General features: G+C 53.1%; 1 protein-coding gene across 3 annotated transcripts in view; it reads left to right on the forward strand.

Moving 5' to 3' along the window:
- The first annotated feature begins 815 nt into the window (after positions 1 to 815).
- The window catches only part of LOC115894564 (transcription factor Dp-1-like), a 50,382-nt gene continuing 33,245 nt past the window's right edge, over positions 816 to 17,952 (forward strand). The window contains exons 1-2 of one of the 3 annotated variants that reach the window (XM_030922149.1): positions 816 to 976; positions 1,995 to 2,070. In XM_030922149.1, coding sequence (XP_030778009.1) covers positions 2,059 to 2,070 — 12 coding nt within the window. In that variant the 5' untranslated portion in view covers positions 816 to 976; positions 1,995 to 2,058. Of the gene's footprint in view, positions 1,135 to 1,170; positions 1,657 to 1,994; positions 2,071 to 17,952 lie in introns of those variants that run through there. The other 2 variants (XM_030922148.1, XM_030922147.1) reach the window with 2 other exon arrangements.

Raw genomic sequence — 17,952 nt, forward strand, 5'->3', positions numbered from 1 at the left:
AATGAAACTGTTTCTGGAGTTTTCCTGTCCCTGCTTTCCATCCCGAGTCCCGGGCCAGGCTGCGTCCAGTGGGCACCGAGGACGCGCAGAATTGTTGGTAATCTGGGCGTAGGCCAGGCATGGGCTTGGAGGTCACCGGGTCCAGCAGAGGCAGCGGCCTCTGTGCCACGCACGCACACATACCTCTCTTCCGTGTGTTCACATACACACGTCTGTGCACACACCTGCTCTCCATACATGCACAACCCCACACACAGTCGGCCCTTTATGTGCGCACACATGCACACAAGCGGCCCCCTCTCTCCGAGCATACAGGCGCGCACACAGCTGGCTGTCTCTCCTCTGTGAGAGAGAGCTCAAGCACACACCCGGCCCCGCTATTCGCACACACACTCCTGCACACACTAGTCCATGCTCCCCCCTACACACATGCACACAGCCGGCACTCTCTGCTTCCTGCACACACATCCTGACACCCGGCCCCCCACCTGCTGCCCCATGTGCACACACACTAGTGCACACACTACTACCCGCTCTCCTACGTGCACACACCAGTCGCCGCTCCCCCACGTGCACACACACTCGTGCACATAGCCGACCCCGCTCCCCCATGTGCACACACACTCTTGCACACAGCCAGCCACCTCTCTCCTGACACACCGTCACAGATGCGCACAAACGCGGCCCCTTGGCCTCCGAGCGCACGCCGCGCGCGCTCACTGCCCGTCCCGGCGCAGGCCCCGGTTCCATCTCCGCACGCGCACGCGCGCACGCGGACACGCGCGCACAGCCCCTCCCCGCCCTCCCAGGGCGCGCAGCACTGGCGGGAGGAGCGGGAGACCGAGGAGCAGCAGAGGAGGAGGAGGAGGGCGCCGAAGGCGCGAAAAGGCGCGCAGGCGCGCTGCGCGGAGCGGGCCCGCCGCCGCCCACGTCACCGCGCCGCGCGCACGTCACGCCGGCCCGACGCTCGGCCAGGGTGAGCCCCGCGTCCCGGCGCCGCTCGGCCCAGGGCAGGGACCCCGCCACGGCCGGGACCGCCCGGCCCGGCCCCCGCCCGCGCCTCCCTGCGCCGCCCCGCGCCCCGCACCGCGCCCTTTCCGCGTCCCCGCCCGCGCGGCCGGACCGGGCAGCCAGGTGCGGGCGGGCAGGGGATGCCGCGGGCGGGGGCCGGGGGTGCGGGCGGGACCCCCGGCCACCCCATGCCGTGCCCCGGCCGCGTGTAGGCGCCGCGCGGCCCCGACCCGCGGTCTCCCGCGCCCTCCCGCGCCCCGCGCGCTCCTGTGCCTCGGGGACCCCGCGCGCTTGGCGCTGGTGGGGGCTCCCCAGGTGACCGCGGGGCGGGGGTCCCGGGCTTGGCCCTCCCGGCCGACAGCAGCGCCCGCGCCCCGCGCCGGAGGTGGGGCCGGGGCCAGGGTCGGACGGAGCGCGCAGGGCGGGGGAGGGGAGGCCGCCCCACGGCGGCCCGCGGGGACCCGGTTCCGGCGCGCGCGGGAGGCGCCTCGTGCGGAGGCGGCCCGAGGCCTAGTGACAGGCGCGCGGCGCGGACCCCGGAAGCCCACCTGTCAGAGTTACCGGTCAGCCGGGCGGGCGCCGCCGGGGTCTGGGGTGGACGCCGCGAGCCTGCACGTTGCGCCGGGACCCTGGGGCTGCGCCCAGGTGGGTGGTGGGGCCCCCCCTGCAGCAGCGGGAGGGAGGCGCTGCGCTCTGGCTGCCGGGGCTCAGCCCCACCCTCGGCCGCTGGGCGGGCCGTCGGGGACCTGGGGGTCGTGGTGGTGACCCTGCGGGCCCGCGGGCCACTTTTGCGCAGGGGGCATTTCCATCTGACGAGGCGACTTAAAATCCCGAGTGTGGGAGTCGATTTGGCCAGCTCCGCTCTCAGGATGGAGGGTGCCTTTGGGAAGGAAGGTCCACGTTTCCTTTGAGATATGTTATTTTTTCAACTTCTTATTTCATTCTTACTTATTTCTTGTTTTTCCTTCCTTTTTTTTCACCAGAAAAATCATTTTTCTTCTCTGGGAAGGTGAACATTTGTAGCATTTATTTCCCGGATCTGGTAACATGGCAAAAGATGTAAGTATGTTCGCTTCTTGCTGCACACGAATGTTTGCCTCGCACTAAATTCTTTGTAGTTTTCTGCCTTTATTTCAGAATGACAACACATAAGCGACAGTAGTGTTTCTTTTCAGACTTTTAAAGCGTCTGAAGCGGGACGAGGGTGAAAGATGGAAGGATCTGATCTCTGAAACTGCGCTCACCACCCCCAAGTTGTGGCCTTGGATACCACACTGTGCAGTCGGGTGGTGATGGGGTGGTGCCTTTTGACTTTCTCCTTATCTTTACCGACTGTGTTGATTGATAATTTTGAATAAACTCCTTATTAAATTGAGGTGGAGGGTGTTGCAGCACCGCAGCGAATCCTCCATTTCTTGGGGGGCTTCCACATGAGATCCTGGACGGGGCCAGGCTCAGGTCTCAGGCTGTAGCCACCTGCTGGCACCTGTCTTCCTACAGAGGAAGTTAATTCCACTTGGGTGGACCAAGAGCTAAGCAATTGTTTTGGCCACTTTTTTTTCTCAGAAGGATGAGATTTGGTGATTTATGAAATCTGGTAAAAAACGCTCCTTAGCCTGCTTTGTATTTGTCATGAAACTATAGAATATTTTGAATAGTTTTTAAACTTGTGTGGGGAACGAGGCTTTTAAGGCCAGAAATGTGCTCTATTTTATTGGTGTGCGGTTCTTTACCATGCTTGGTGACGCCGGTCACTGAAACACCAGCTGAAACACCAGCTGGATTCCTTAGTGTTTCCCACCACGCATTGCTCTGTAACCGTGAGTGAAAGGGGTTGTTGAAACAGCTGTAGCAAAAATGCATCCAGAGTGTGGAGCCCTCTCCATCGGTGCAGAGGTTTCAGTGGTCCCTGTGAGGCCTTGTGGGGCGTCTGCCCTCCCTGACCTGTGACCACCTGCGTCACACGGTGTCCCTGGCTTCAAGCACTGGGATGTGCTTTAGAGAGGGCGTATGAGCACACAGGTGGACCCAATGTGGGTTTTTGAAGTCATATCTGGGTGTGCTGCGAGGCTACTTTTATGCTATCCACTGTGCTTGTCCGTACCATGCCCTGACCTCATGCGTGCATGCACTCAGAATGCCAGATGTGGCCACGTGCTCAACGCGCAGCCATGTTCATTACGTCTCCTCACTGTGAGGAGCTGGGCCCAGGGCCTCGGTTAGAGCACGCTTCTGGTGTTGTGTGGTTTCCTGTGTGGTTTCCTCAAATGGTTCTCAAACACGCTTTGATACATAATGGGTGGTGTCACCGGGGCCCTCATTCATTCCCCCTTGATTTCATTGGCACTGTATATGAGCAGCATGTAGTGTGAGGCTGGGGGTGGGGGGCATACAGAAAGGTGATCTGGCTCTGCGGGACTCTGAATGCTCCATCCAGTTTCGGCATCTGAGACGCAGCATTTGTCGGGCTGCATAGGCACAGGGACTGGGGGCTTACCTTGCGCTCAGGGGTTGTGATCTGAGTTGGGGGCTGATGCTGGGAGGAGAGTAGGATTCTACAGCTGGTGAGGCCTTCCCTGCTCAAAGTCGGGGAGTGGTCAGGAGTGCTGGGTCTGGCTGGAAAGGGAGATTGTGGACAAGTCGAGGAATTTGATGTTTTCTCTAGCTCTTTTTCTTTTGAGACAGAGTCTTGCTCTGTCTCCCAAGCTGGAGTGCAGTGGCACAATCTTGGCCCACTGCAGCCTCTGCCTCCTGGGTTTAAGCAATCCTCTCGCCTCAGCCTCCCAGGAAGCTAGGATTACAGGCATGTGCCACCATGCCTGGCAATTTTTTTTGTGTTATTACCAGAGATGGCGTTTCACCATGTTGGTCAGGCTGGTCTCGAACTACTGACCTCAGCAATCCACCCACCTTACAGGCGTGAGCCACTGTGCCCAGCCTAGCTAACTCTTTTAAGTAGAGGTGTGACATTTGAGTTTTGAAAAGATGATGTTGGCAGCTTTTGCAGAAGGGAACATAGATCACCAGTTAGGGTTTTTTTTTGTTTTGTTTTGTTTTTTTGAGACAGAGTTTTGCTCTTGTTGCCCAGGCTAGAGTGCAGTGGCGTGACCTCGGCTCACTGTGACCTCAGCCTCCCAGGTTCAAGCGATTCTCCTCCTCATCCTCCCAAATAGCTGGGATTACAGGCACACTACCACACCCAGCTAAAAAATTTTTAGCTGGGTCTACCTAGTTGGTAGACACTGGGTTTCACCATGTTGGCCAGGCTGGTCTTGAACTCCTGACCACAGGTGATCCACCCACCTCAGCCTCCCAAAGTGCTGGGATTACAGGCGTGAGCCACTGTGTCCAGCCCACCAGTTAGGTTTTTAAAGCACCGGTACTGCAGTAAAACCACAGGTATATGCCAAAAGCCCTTATGCTAGGGGAAAGCTGTGCCACTCCAGCTTCTCAGAGCCCTGGGGCCTCTGTAGAGGGCCATGAGGGGCCACAGGATGCAGGGAGTTGGAACTAGTCCCTGGTAGTCACCATGGAGGAGAAGAAACAAGGACACCCAAGACCTGAGACTGGAACGTTCTGGAGAGAACACAAGAGAAAAACAACTCAGGAGCTTCCAACCTCAAGTAGGGCACAGGGAGACAAGCAGGTGGGAAAAGGCCACAAATGGCTCCATGTGAGTTAGGGACAAAAAGAAGAGGATGAAGTCAGTCCTCTGGGGGTGTCATCTTTGAACAGCAGTTGACAGGCAGTGGGTGTGAAGGTCTATATGGCAAGGAGCTACACACAAGGGAGGAGAGAGGTACTCTGAGAAGTTTGCAGAGTGGGTAGGAAATGACTGAGGAGTGGTGAGGAGAGTGATCAGTGATGGTGCAGTAGGTGCAGAGTGAGTGGTGGTGGACTTGATGGAGAGTGAGTGTGGTGGTGCTGGAGTGGGTGGAGAGTGAGTGAGTGGTGATGGTGTTGTAGGTGGAGAGTGAGTGGTGATGATAGATTGGACGGAGAGTGAGTGTGGTAGACTGGGGGAGAGTGAGTCGTGATGGTGTAGGTGGAGAGTGAGTGGTGATGGTGGTGTGGGTGGAGAGTGGGTGATGATGGTGGAGTGGGTGGAGAGTGAGTGGTGATGGTAAATTGGATGGAGAGTGAGTGGTGATGGTGGAGTTGGTAGAGAGTGAGTGTGATTATGGTGGTATGGGTAGAGAGTGAGTGTTGGTAGTGTTGTGAGTGGAGAGTGAGTGGTGATGGTGTTGTAGGTGGATAGTGGGTGGTGATGGTGGTAGATTGGGGAAGAGTAAGTGGTGATGATGGTGGAGTGGGTGGAGAGTGAGTGTTGGTAGTGTTGTGAGTGGAGGGTGAGTGATGATGGTGTTGTAGGTGGAGAGTGAGTGGTGATGGTGGAGTTGGTAGAGAGTGAGTGTGATTATAGTGTTGTGGGTGGAGAGTGAGTGTTGGTAGTGTTGTGAGTGGAGAGTGAGTGGTGATGGTGTTGTGGGTGGAGAGTGAGTTTTGGTAGTGTTGTGAGTGGAGAGTGACTGGTGATGGTGTTGTGGGTGGAGAGTGAGTGGTGATGGTAGATTGGATGGAGAGTGAGTGGTGATGGAATTGGTAGAGAGTGAGTGTGATTATGGTGTTGTGGGTGGAGAGTGAGTGTTGGTAGTGTTGTGAGTGGAGAGTGAGTGGTGATGGTAGATTGGATGGAGAGTGAGTGGTGATGGTGGAGTTGGTGGAAAGTGAGTGGTGATGGTGTTGTGGGTGGAGAGTGAGTGTTGGTAGTGTTGTGAGTGGAGAGTGAGTGGTGATGGTAGATTGGATGGAGAATGAGTGGTGATGGGGAGTTGGTGGAAAGTGAGTGGTGATGGTGTGAGTGGAGAGTGAGTGGTGATGGTAGATTGGATGGAGAGTGAGTGGTTGTGGAGTTGGTAGAGAGTGAGTGTGATTATGGTGGTGTGGGTGGAGAGTGAGTGTTGGTAGTGTTGTGAGTGGAGAGTGAGTGGTGATGGTGTTGTGGGTGGAGAGTGAGTGTTGGTAGTGTTGTGAGTGGAGAGTGAGTGGTGATGGTGGAGCTGGTAGAGGGTGAGTGTGGTGATGGTATTGTGGGTGGAGAGTGAGTGGCGGTGCTGGAGTGGGTGATATAGGGTCACAGGAGGAGGAAACAGCCTAGAAGGTGGCTGCCTTTGATGTTCCTTGAGTGGGCCCAGCTGGAGAAATGGTGAGCGGGATTAGGTTTCTGCTGTCTTGCTCAGGGGCTTGTTTTTTTTTTTATTTTATTTATTTGAATTAAAATGGTAAATTCTAATGGAATATTTATCTTTATACTCTGTTGAGTGGGAGAATGTGGAGAACAGGAGTCAGCTGTCAGATGGCCACCTGGCTGGCGCCGGGAACCTGAGGCCTGTTCTTGCCCAGCAGGATTGCTGGCATAGCATGGGCCACTTACAGAAATGTATTATCAAGATTATGGGCTGCCCTTGGCAATTTGGGGAGGATTTCCTTGCTGTGGGGACTGTCTGTTTCCATGCCTGGCCCACCCAGTCTGTTGATAGCCTCAGGTGCAGTCCTGTCTTAAGTTTGGAGACACTCGGGCAGGTCCATACAGACTCTGAGTTTCTGAACTGCCCTTGAAACGTCTCAGGCCCTCCCCCTCAGGGCCCAGAGAGGCTGTCCTCCGGTTCCTGAGCAGGGTGGCTGTGACCCGTGGATCTGTGGGGTCCCATGGCAGGTAATGGTGGTGCTCGGAACCATCCTCAGATTTAGTCTTGGAAGGCACTTTGGCGCCTCCTGTAGAGTTGGATAGGCCCTTGTCACGAGTCACTCCAGCTGCAGGGACTCAAGTTCTAGAGCTGGGCTGGCAGGGCCCTTGGGTGAGGGAGTATGGCCTGGCACTGGCATCTCGGCCTGCAGCCAAGTTTCCTGTCTGCCCAGGCAACATGACCCTTGGTGGGATCAGGCAGAGCTGTGCCTCTCCCCTCCCGACCTTGGAAGATCCTGCCCTCACCCACGATTGTCCAGTGTCATGAAGGTTTGTAAGTGGGAAGGCGGGGAGCTGATGAATTCATCAAACATTACAGGGATGCTTTTGCTGTAAGACATTGGGGTGTAGCCAGTGTGGGGCTGTTTCTGGGGTCCTGTTTGTCTCTCCAAGCTCCTCCTGCTATTGGTAAAGATGCAGGGAATCTGAACTTGCTCTTGGGCTGGGCGGGGACTCGGACCTGATCAGCTGCCTGTGCAGAGAAAGTGGCTGTGGACATCACTGCCCAGCATTCACTTGCCTTGGTTGTGAAAGCCGTTCTGTGGTGCCTGTTTGTGTCCTGTGAGTTTATGGAGAAATCCTGAAATTGAGAGCCGGGGACCAAAGAGAACTGTGTGTGTCCCACCATGGAGGCTTTTGAGTGATGCTGTCATGAGGCCCTGCTAATGCCAAGAGGGGACCAATGAGCTCCTCGAAGGGTCTACTACCAGGTGTCCTTTTACAGACTTGGACGATGAAGTTCAGGCCTGAAGAGGTGGACTTGATGCAGCAACAAACTGCTGTTTCCTTCAGTGTTTGAAGAAGTGAGTTCTGGGAACAGGATTCAGCAACTCAGGCCTTGTTTTGTCCTCAGAAAGAAATAACTTAGAGGTTAAGAAGGTTGTCAGTTCAGTCCCCTCAGGTTTAAGTGTTGAAGAAATCTATGATGACGTGCTTGTTTTTACAACAGTCTTTTCATATTTCAGGATTTTTTTTCCTACATAGGATGAGGTTAGATTAATTCTGAAGAGATACTAAAAATTAGAAAATTATAGGTTAATTAAAAGTTTTGCCCCTGCCGGTTGTGGTGGCTCACGCCTGTAATCCAGGAGGTGGGTAGATCACCTGAGGTCAGGGGTTCGAGACCAGTCTGGCCAACATGGCAAAACCCTGTCTCTACTAAACATACAAAAATTAGCCAGGCGTGGTGGCGGGCGCCTGTAGTCCCAGCTACTCGGGAGGCTGAGAAGGAGAATCGCTTGAACCCGGGAGGCGAAGGTTGCAGTGAGCCGAGATGACACCACTATTGCACTGCAGCCTGGGCGACAAGAGCAGGACTTCGTCTCAAAAAAAAAAAAGTTTTGCCCCTAAAACGTGCTTTGAAAGAGGTATTATAGGAACATCTGGTATAAAATTCAAAAGATAAAAAGGATATTTTAATCAGCTCTTTGTTAGCTCTTTACTTTTGGTATTTGGAAAAAATCTCTGGAGTTCCTTGTGTAAGAATTAGAAACCTCACCTTTGGTGCACAGCTTGATTTGCAGTAGAACTGTTAGGTGCTCTTCAGGGGATGTTAAAAACTTCACTCTTGGTATTTACATTAAAAATATTTTGTTGTAGAACAATTAGAAAATCCAGATTTGCAGTTGATATTTAGCTTGACTTACACTATGGCTTTCTGCTGTTTGTCGTAAAGAACTAGATTTGTCAAGTTTTGCTCAGAGAGGAGGCCTAGCAGCAGTGGGTGGCTTAGACCACACGTGGGGATGGATCTGCAGGGGGAAGGGTGGGTGTCAGCATTGGCTGAATTAGAGGCTGAATTAGATGACCCCTCATCCCCCAGGTGTCTTCTTACTCAGATGATTCTGGTTGTTCGGGTACTGGCCATGCACTGCTGTCTGTATCTTTGTGCGTGGTGCAGGCCTGGAAAAGCGTCCACCCTTTGCACCTTTTTCCCAGCTGGCTGAGATTCCCACAGCATCCCAACTCTGCTTCCGGGCTCCTGTGTGGACGCGGACTATGGCTTTTAAGTTGTCGCACAGGTCATGGGCTCTGTTCACATGTGCTACAGGTCATTTTGAGACTCAAGGATGAAGAGTTGTATCTGCCTCTTCCTGTCCGTCTTGTGTGTGAATCCTGTTTTTTGTTTTGAGACGGAGTTTCACTCTTATTGCCCAGGCTGGAGTGCAATGGCGCGATCTTGGCTCACCGCAACCTCTGCCTGGGTTCAAGCAATTCTTCTACCTCCTAGCCTCCCAAGTAGCTGGGATTACAGGCATGCACCACCATACCCTGCTAGGTTTTTTTATTTTTAGTGGAGATGGGGTTTCTCCGTGTTGGTCAGGCTGGTCTCGAACTCCCAACCTTGGGTGATCCACCTGCCTCGGCCTCCCAGAGTGCTGGAATTACAGGCGTGAGCCACCACGCCCAGCCATAAATCCTGTTTTTCCATGGTCCAGTTTCTAAGAGATTCTGGTCTGATGAATGAAACCCTTGTGTGTCCCCTGTGGCTTTGAGATACAGTATCTTTTAACGCAGATGCTTGCCCTGTGCACCCTGGTGTGCCATTCAATAGCATCGCGTCACTGGGGTCTGAGGAAAAGAGACAGTGTGATCTGCTCCAATGGATGGGGAAGCAGGAAAGGGTCAGAAACCCGAATGGGTCAGCCCAGAATCCAGCATTGCCAACGCGTCCCTAGCCCTCCCCTCCTGCCCAGGTGACAGGTGTGGTGTGTGCTGGTCCTCAGCCCTTCCCAGGTGACAGGTGTGCTGTGCGCTGGTCCTCAGCCATGGCCAGGTGACAGGTGTGTGTGCAAGTCAGGTGACAGATGTGCTATGCGCGGATCCTCAGCCCTGCCCAGGTGACAGGTGTCCTGTGTGCGAATCCTCAGCCCTGCCCAGGTGACAAGTGTGCCGTGTGCGGGTCCTCAGCAATGCCCAGGTGACAGGTGTGCTGATCCTCAGCCCTGCCCAGGTGACAGGTGTGCTGTGCGTGGATCCTCAGCCCTGCCCAGGTGACAGGTGTCCTGTGTGCGAATCCTCAGCCCTGCCCAGGTGACAGGTGTGGTGTGTGCGGGTCCTCAGCAATGCCCAGGTGACAGGTGTGTGTGCAAGTCAGGTGACAGGTGTGGTGTGTGCGGGTCCTCAGCAATGCCCAGGTGACAGGTGTGTGTGCAAGTCAGGTGACAGGTGTGCTGTGTGCTGATTCTCAGCCCTGTCCAGGTGACAGGTGTCCTGTGTGCAAATCCTCAGCCCTGCCCAGGTGACAGGTGTGATGTGCGTGGGTCCTCAGCAATGCCCAGGTGACAGGTGTGCTGATCCTCAGCCCTGCCCAGGTGACAGGTGTCCTGAGTGCAAATCCTCAGCCCTGCCCAGGTGACAGGTGTGATGTGCGTGGGTTCTGAGTCTTGCCCAGGTGACAGGTATGCTGTGTGCTGATCTTCAGCCATGCCCAGGTGACAGGTGTGGTGTACACGGGTCCTTAGCCGTGCCCAGGTGATAGGTGTGTTGTGTGCTGGTCCTCAGCCCTTCCCTGGTGACAGGTGTGGTGTGCGCGAGTCCTCACCCTACCCAGGTGGCAGGTGTCCTGTGCGCTGGTCCTCAGCCCTGCCCAGGTGACAGGTGTGGTGTGTGTGGGTCCTCACCCTGCCCAGGTGACTGATGTGGTGTGCACAGGTCCTCAGCCATGTCCAGGTGACAGGTGTCCTGTGCGCTGGTCCTCAGCTGTGCCCAGGCTTGGGCTGTGGGTGCCGCCCATTCCTAGTGGACATGGAATCCTTGTGTTACTGAGTGACCTGCGTGTGCCGATTGCTGTACCAGTGGGCTTTTCTGTCGCAGTTGCTTTTTAATAGTATCCATTAAGTAGACTTTCCACAAGAAAAGAATATGACTTACTAACAAAATTCGAGCATTATTTCTTCTGATTGTAAGAGTAATCTTAGTTGCAGAAAATTTAAAAAAATTCTAGGAAAGCAAAAAGAAGAAAATGAAGTTACGTTCATATGTGAGCTGAACTGTTAGGATTTTATAGCGTATGCCTGTGGGATTTCTATTTAGCCGTGTGTGATAAGGCAGCTTTTCCAAGATGGGAACGTACTGTATCTTCTGTTTCTAATCTTTTCACCTCAGTATATTGTCAGTGTTTTCTCTGGTCAGTTATTTTTTTCTACCATGTTTTTAGCAGCTGTATGTTTATTTGGTACGTTGGGGAGTCGTAGATGGTCAGTTACTGAAAACGTGGATTAACCTGGGAAATAACTTTAAAAAGATGCTGTACCTAACACTTCATTTTACATTCAGACAAATGCGCATCTGGTCCCCAGATCTCTTGGCTCTGGACTGAACTCCTCTTCTTGGAGAGTGGGGCCACCCCTTCGAGCCACACCCGCCGCCATACCGGGTTTTGTTTTCTGTAGATTGAGTGGAGAACGTAAAAGACATCTCAGGACACAGAGTGCAGCCTCCTGTGTTGGTTGCAGTTTTCCTGGGATGCTGGTAACAGTGCCGCTGGTATAGAGGGGTGTCTGGAATGAACAAGGCTGAGTCTGAGACGCATGGAGATCCGTCCGAGAGAGTCTTGTCGGCCTGGCATTTTGTGGGAGAGGCAGTGGAGTTAGGAGACTCTTCCTGCTGCATGGATGTGCCTCAGTAATGACCCACTCCCCTGTGGTTGGGGATTCTAGTGGTTTCCGGTTAAATCTTCCCAAATTTGCACAAATCCAGGATGAGTTTTAGGATGAACTGCTGGAGGTGAAATGGCCTGTGTGCGTGCATGTCTGTGACTACAAACGCTGGTCTTTGAGACGTACCGTCAGGCTTTTTAGCTGCTGTGTAGTCATTCACTTCCTCTCCTTGAAAGTATTGATGGCTCGGAGTAATTTGTATGGGACTTATTTTAGACTCTGCTATTTCTTTTGCCTTTAAGAAAAATCAGGGTTTGAATGAAAATATCTCATGTCACCACTGTTGATAGAATCCGAATTATATTTTGCAGGGAAGCAGGATGAAGAGGGAGATGACCGTGGTGGGAGTCCAGCCTCTGACTTGGTTTTCATGCCTGAGTTTGAGGTCATACCTCTCACCTAGTTATTGGCTCTTGGAAGCCGTTCCTGCTTTAGGGCGCCCTTTGACTCCTGGAGTCATTTTTAGGCTTGGAGGCCTTACCTGGAATGATGCAGCATGGAGAACGGACGTCTGCCTCAGTGTCATCCAGGTAGCCCGAGGGGAGCTGGCTGTGGACGAGGGGTTCCTCTGGCTTTGGGAGACCCCAGGTGTCCCCTCCCCCAGCGCGGCCAAGTTGGGGAGGAGGAGTCACACATTCGACAGCTCACGGGGTGTGCAGCCACAGAACTGGAAACCCTGGTGTCTACGTAGGCTGTGTCTGGGAGCTCTTTTCGGCTAGCCACGATGACTCTTGCCTGGACTTAACCTCTTTTTTCTCTAACAAATGGAAAAGCAGTTCCCATTGGAGTAACTGGACCAAATCCTATTCTGGGGTGGAAGGGGATGAAGGTGGTCAGCATCGAGGGCGGTGTTGATGCCCGTGCGTGTCCTCGGTGTCTGTCCCGTCCCAGGCTGTGGTTCCAGTGGCATTTATCACAGGTGGACGCTGATCCTGGAAGCCATGCTTCGTGTTTTTGGGCATTGGTTCCCTGGAGCCCTGTTTTTGCTCAGTGTTGAGACGGAAAGGCTGCTGGTGAGGAGGCTGTGCGTCCCCTCGCCCCAACCTGTCCTGAGCTTGCCTCACGGTGCCTCCTTGTGGGTGGGCATCAAACCCCGCACCTGAATCTCCTGCGGCTCTGGTGCCTGCCCGGTGCCATGGTCAGGGTGGGTGTCCTGGGCCCTCCGGACACCCCCTGTCTGGCCAGGGTTTCTGCTCCGTGCTGACCCCAGGCTACCCTGGAGGAGTGCTTCTGAGAGTGCCGGTGGCTCACTCTGTCCTTGGATGACTTGGTTTTTGTTAAAATGGAAATGTAAATTCTTTCTAAAAGAGAAAAGAGTTGAATGTAAAAACTTTTCCAGAAGAGAAATTAGATGAACATATTGTTATTTTTAAAGTTAGCTGATGTGATAAGTAAACAGATGAACGGAGATGGTCTCCACCTCCCACGGGCTGGCGGTATACTTGGGCGAGGGCTACGGGGCGGCTCTTCCCTGAGGCCCCAGGCCTGGACCCCGTCGCGCTGTCCGGCAGCGTGTGCTGCATTTCCCTGGGGAGCATTTTCCCACCGGGCGTGTGTGACGTGTTGCGGAGGAAGCTGTGTGAGGCAGGGTCCCAGAGGCCTGCACGGCTGGACCTTGCCAGCCCTGCGACCTCAGGTGGGGACTCCTGGCCTCTGTGTGCTCGCCTGTCCCATGTGGGTGGCCAGCCACCCTCCCTAACAGGGCAGTGAGGGAGAAAGGAGGGTGTCAGCTGCTGTCCCCGTCCTGGCTGAACTTGGATGGATGCAAAAGAGTGAACATAAGGCTTTGATGAAATTAGGAGCACCTCATAGGCCTGGGCTTGGGGTCAGACCTTCTCCCATCCACGAGGGGCTGGTCTGATCAGAGCTGGAGGGATGGCCATTGCTGCGTGCCCAGTGTGAAGGCTCTGAGCTCAGGAGCCAGCAGCCAGACACGCTGGGGACTCTGTGGCCCCTGCCTCTGACCCAGTGTTGCACAGAGGGGCCCTGGCTTGCCCTGGGCACTGTTTAGAATGATTGAGGGGGTGGTGGTTGGTCAGATACAGGAGAGATGGAGTCTCCCAGGGAGTAGGCCTCTCCTGCAGGCTGTGGCTTCCAGGAGGGCTGCGGGCATGAGGTGTTCGAACACAGCAGTGACTTCATAAGAGAAGAGAGCGGAGCCGCTGACATTTCAGGTGAGTCGTTGTCAAGAGTGTGGAATCCAACTGTGCTGGGAGCCACTTGCTGGTCCCTGGCCAAGTCCCTGTCTGGTGCCTCTACTCCCCACCACCCCAGCCCTGGAAAAGCTCGCCTGCCAGGTTCATACTGCATGACCCAGTGCAGCCTGTCCCAAAGACAGCCGGAGGCAGGGTGCAAGCACCTGTTGAGCGGCTGTGGAGCTAATGTATGGGTTTTCCAGGCAGTTTTGCATTTGTGCCTATTGTAGACTGGAGCATGTTTTGGTGTTTTTCTGCTGGAAAAGCAGGCTTTAGAGTGGTGGCTGAAAGTCTGATTATAGATTATATAGATTAGAGCAGCCTCTGCTGGGAGAGGGATGCTGGGTGCCTGCCTTCCAGGTGTCTACTCGTGAGTGGACAGGCCCTACCCTCTGTGCTTGCTGGGGCTTCAGAATCCACTGGTTTCCTGAAGGTTCTGGTGTCCCCTGAAGCACAGCCCCACCTCCCTAACCTGCCCCTCCTGTGGCTCGCATTGTGTGTGAACTTACCTCCTTGCTCTTCAGCTTCCCTGCCTGGTGGCTCCAGGCTGTGCCCTGAGGACCTGGGGTTTGTGTTGCCCACTTGGGTGGAGTCTGCACCCCCTTTCCTCTTCATTTAAGTTGCGTGGGGCCGGGAGGAGGTGTTCTGTGCCCCTGCGTGGCTTGCGCTGTGGCTCTGGCCGCCGTCCCTTTGCCCGTTCGGGGATGCCAACTTCCTCTGACTCTTTCTTAGGGTGACATTGGGCCCCACCCTCGCTTGCAACTTGGCACCTCTGGATGAACCTCGTTAGGCGTGCGGTTTTTCCCTTAGTTTAGAAAATGAAATTGCTTTATTGTTTTGTTTAGTTATGACAGTGGAAAGTTTATTTAAAAACTTAGGGCCGGGCGCGGTGGCTCAAGCCTGTAATCCCAGCACTTTGGGAGGCCGAGACAGGTGGATCACGAGGTCAGGAGATCGAGACCATCCTGGCTAACACCGTGAAACCCCGTCTCTACTAAAAAATACAAAAAACTAGCCGGGCGAGGTGGCGGGTGCCTGTAGTCCCAGCTACTCGGGAGGCTGAGGCAGGAGAATGGCGTGAACCCCAGAGGCGGAGCTTGCAGTGAGCTGAGATCCAGCCACTGCACTCCAGCCTGGGCGATAGAGCGAGACTCCGTCTCAGAAAAAAAAAAAAAAAACTTAGTGGTGCAGAAAGGTATCAGAAAGTAAGCAGTCATCTGAAATGACAGTCATGGGGGCTCTGCTGTTAAGGCTTTTTGGTGATTGTTTTTGGGGATAACCTAGATGTGTGTGTTTAAACACACATGTACAGTATGGAATTTTAAGTAAATGAACTCACGTTTTGTTCACTGCTATTTTTTACTCAACAGTTTGTCCTAGGTTTTTTTTTTTTTCACATCAGTAAATATAAGCAGAGATAATTCTAAAAAGTTTGTGGAACATTTCAGACACACACAAAAGAGAGAGATTGTGCTGCTGCCTCATCCCTGTCACGGACCTGGGTGACTCCCTCCCTGGCCAGGGTGATTATTAAGTAGTTATTAAATATTCTGACATGTGTCTCTCAGAGATAGTCATTCACTCTTATTGTCACATAAGCAGCATTTAGATTTCTCAAGTTGTCTCAAATTTGGAAAGTTTGTTTGCATTGGAGCCTCGCCCCCTTTCCGCAGCTGCTGGAGTCTGGTCTCGTCGATGCACCCTCACTTACTCCACCCTGTTGATGCGCTGTCCTGGCTGTGTGTTCATCCTTCAAAACCTTACCCTCGACGGTGTTGGGGCTTTTGGGAGTGACTAGGATTGATTGAGGGCACGAGGGTGTAGCCCCCCTGCCCATTGGATCACTGTCCTTGTAAGCCAGTCCCCAGGGCGAGCCTGCCCTTTTCCCACCTTATGAGGCCCAAGGAGGAGGTGGTAGGTGCAGCCTGGAAGCTGGCTCTGTCCTGACCTCCCACTTCTACCTCCAGGACTGTGAGAGAGAATCCTTGCACTTAGGGCTCCAGGACTGTGAGAGAGAACCCTTGCAGGTAGGATAGGGCTCCAGGATCACGAGAGAGAACCCAGGACTGTGAAGTACAAGAGAACCCTTGTACTTAGGGCTTCAGGACTGCCAGAGAGAATCCTTGTATGTAGGGCTCCAGAACCGTGAGAGAGAACCCAGGACCGTGAGAGAGAACCCTTCTGCTTAGGTCTTCAGGACTGCGAGAGAGAATCCTTGTGTTTAGGGCTCCAGTACTGCAAGAGAGAACCCAGAATCATGAGAGAGAATCCTTGCATGTAGGGCTCCGGGACCATGAGACAGAACCCTCCCACGCAGGGCTCCAGGACCGCAATAGAGAACTCAGGACTGCAAGAGAGAACCCAGGACCCAGGACTGTGAGAGAAAATCCTTGCATGTAGGGCTCCAGGACCATGAAAGAAGGAACCCAGAACTGTGACACGGAACCCTTGCATGTGGGGCTCCAGGACCGTGAGAGAGAACCCAGGACCATGAGAGAGAACCCTTGCACGTAGGGCTGCAGGCTGTGGTGTTTGGTGGCGGAGTCTGAAAGGGCTAAGACATGGCTCACATGTTTATTTAGGTTGCTTGCAGCACTTCGTCTTTATCTAAGCAGGTGTGTGATAAATGCACTGGCTGGGTTAGGCTTCCAAGTACCCTCCTAATGGGCTCTTGGAAGTACAGCTGCCCAGGTAGGGATTGAGGACTGGGTAGAGGACCTGGGCGCTGCCAGCCACGGCATCTCTGCCAGCCCAGGAGTGCACGTTTTTCTTTGCATTTCTCAGAGCACTACTGGGATAGCTAGAACGTCTTGTCTTACGTTTGTTAACGGCTTTGTGTCTTGTGTATTTTTCTATTAGGTGTTTGTTTTTTAATCAACTTCTGATTCTTATTCAAGTCAAAGTTTGAGTCTCCATTTCGGTAAAGTTTTTCTTTACCTTCAGAAAAATTAGGATGTTTGTGAAAGTTTTAGTTTTGCAAATATAGACCTTGCATGTAGGTTTGATCTTAGGGGTTATGTATTTTTAAAATTTGTTATTATCAATGAGTGTTTTTATCCATTGTATTTTCTTTCTTTGTTGTTCTTTTTTTTTTTTTTTTTTGAAACAGTCTCGCTTTGTCGCACAGGCTGGAGTGCAGTGGCGCGATCTCGGCTCACTGCAAGCTCTGCCTCCTGGGTTGACGCCATTCTCCTGCCTCAGCCTCCCAAGTAGCTGGTACTACAGGTGCCCGCCACCATGCCCGGCTAATTTTTTGTATTTTTAGTAGAGATGGGGTTTCACTGTATTAGCCAAGATGGTCTCAATCTCCTGACCTCATGATCTGCCCGCCTTGGCCTCCCAAAGTGCTGGGATTAGAGGCGTGAGCCACCATGCCTGGCCACCCATTGTATTTTCTAACTGGTTGTTATTGCTTATAAAGGTCTGCTTTTTCTAGTATACTCTTTTCTTAATTTTTTTTCATTTTTTTTCTATTTTTATTTTTTATTTCCATAGGTTTTTGGAGAACAGGTGGTATTTGGTTATATGAATAAGTTCTTTAGTGGTGATTTCTGAGATTTTGGTGCACCCATCACCCGAGCAGTGTACACTGAACCCAATTTGTAGTCTTTATTCCTCACCCCCTTCTCACCCTTTCCCCCAAGTCCCCAAAGTCCATTGTATCATTCTTATGCCTTTGTATCCTCACAGCTTAACTCACATTACTTCTGTTTTTATATTTTCTTTACTCTGCTTGATATTTTCTAGCATTCTTATGACTTAAAAAAACTTCAGTGAGGCTGGACGTGGTGGCTCACGCCTGTAATCCCAGCGCTTTGGGAGGCCGAGGCGGGTGGATCACGAGGTCAGGAGTTGAAGACCAGCCTGGCCAAGATGGTGAAACCCCATCTACTAAACATACAAAAAATTAGCCAGATGCGGTGGTAGGCGCCTGTAATCCCAGCTACTCAGGAGGCTGAGGCAGGAGAATCGCTTGAACTCTGAGGGTGGAGGCTGCAGTGAGCCGAGATTGCGCCACTGCACTCTAGCCTGGGTGACAGAGTGAGACTCCGTCTCAAAAAAAAAAAAAAAACTTCAGTGAATAATAATATATAAAGTACAAGAAAACCTAAAGAATGATAACATACCTACTATGAAATACACAGATGTGAAGTATACAGCTAAATGGATTTTAAACATCCCACACACTGTGTCACCACTGCCCAGATGGCAACACAGCCATCCAGGAGCCTCCCACATGCGCCTAGGGCAGTCCCCAAGCCATGATTCTCCTCCCGTGCTGAAGTCCAGCAGTGAGAAGTCAGCTCTGCCGCCAGCCTCAGTGCCTTGTGCTGAGGAT

This window comes from Rhinopithecus roxellana, chromosome 18 (assembly GCF_007565055.1).
Source record: "Rhinopithecus roxellana isolate Shanxi Qingling chromosome 18, ASM756505v1, whole genome shotgun sequence".
Lineage (NCBI taxonomy): Eukaryota > Metazoa > Chordata > Mammalia > Primates > Cercopithecidae > Rhinopithecus > Rhinopithecus roxellana.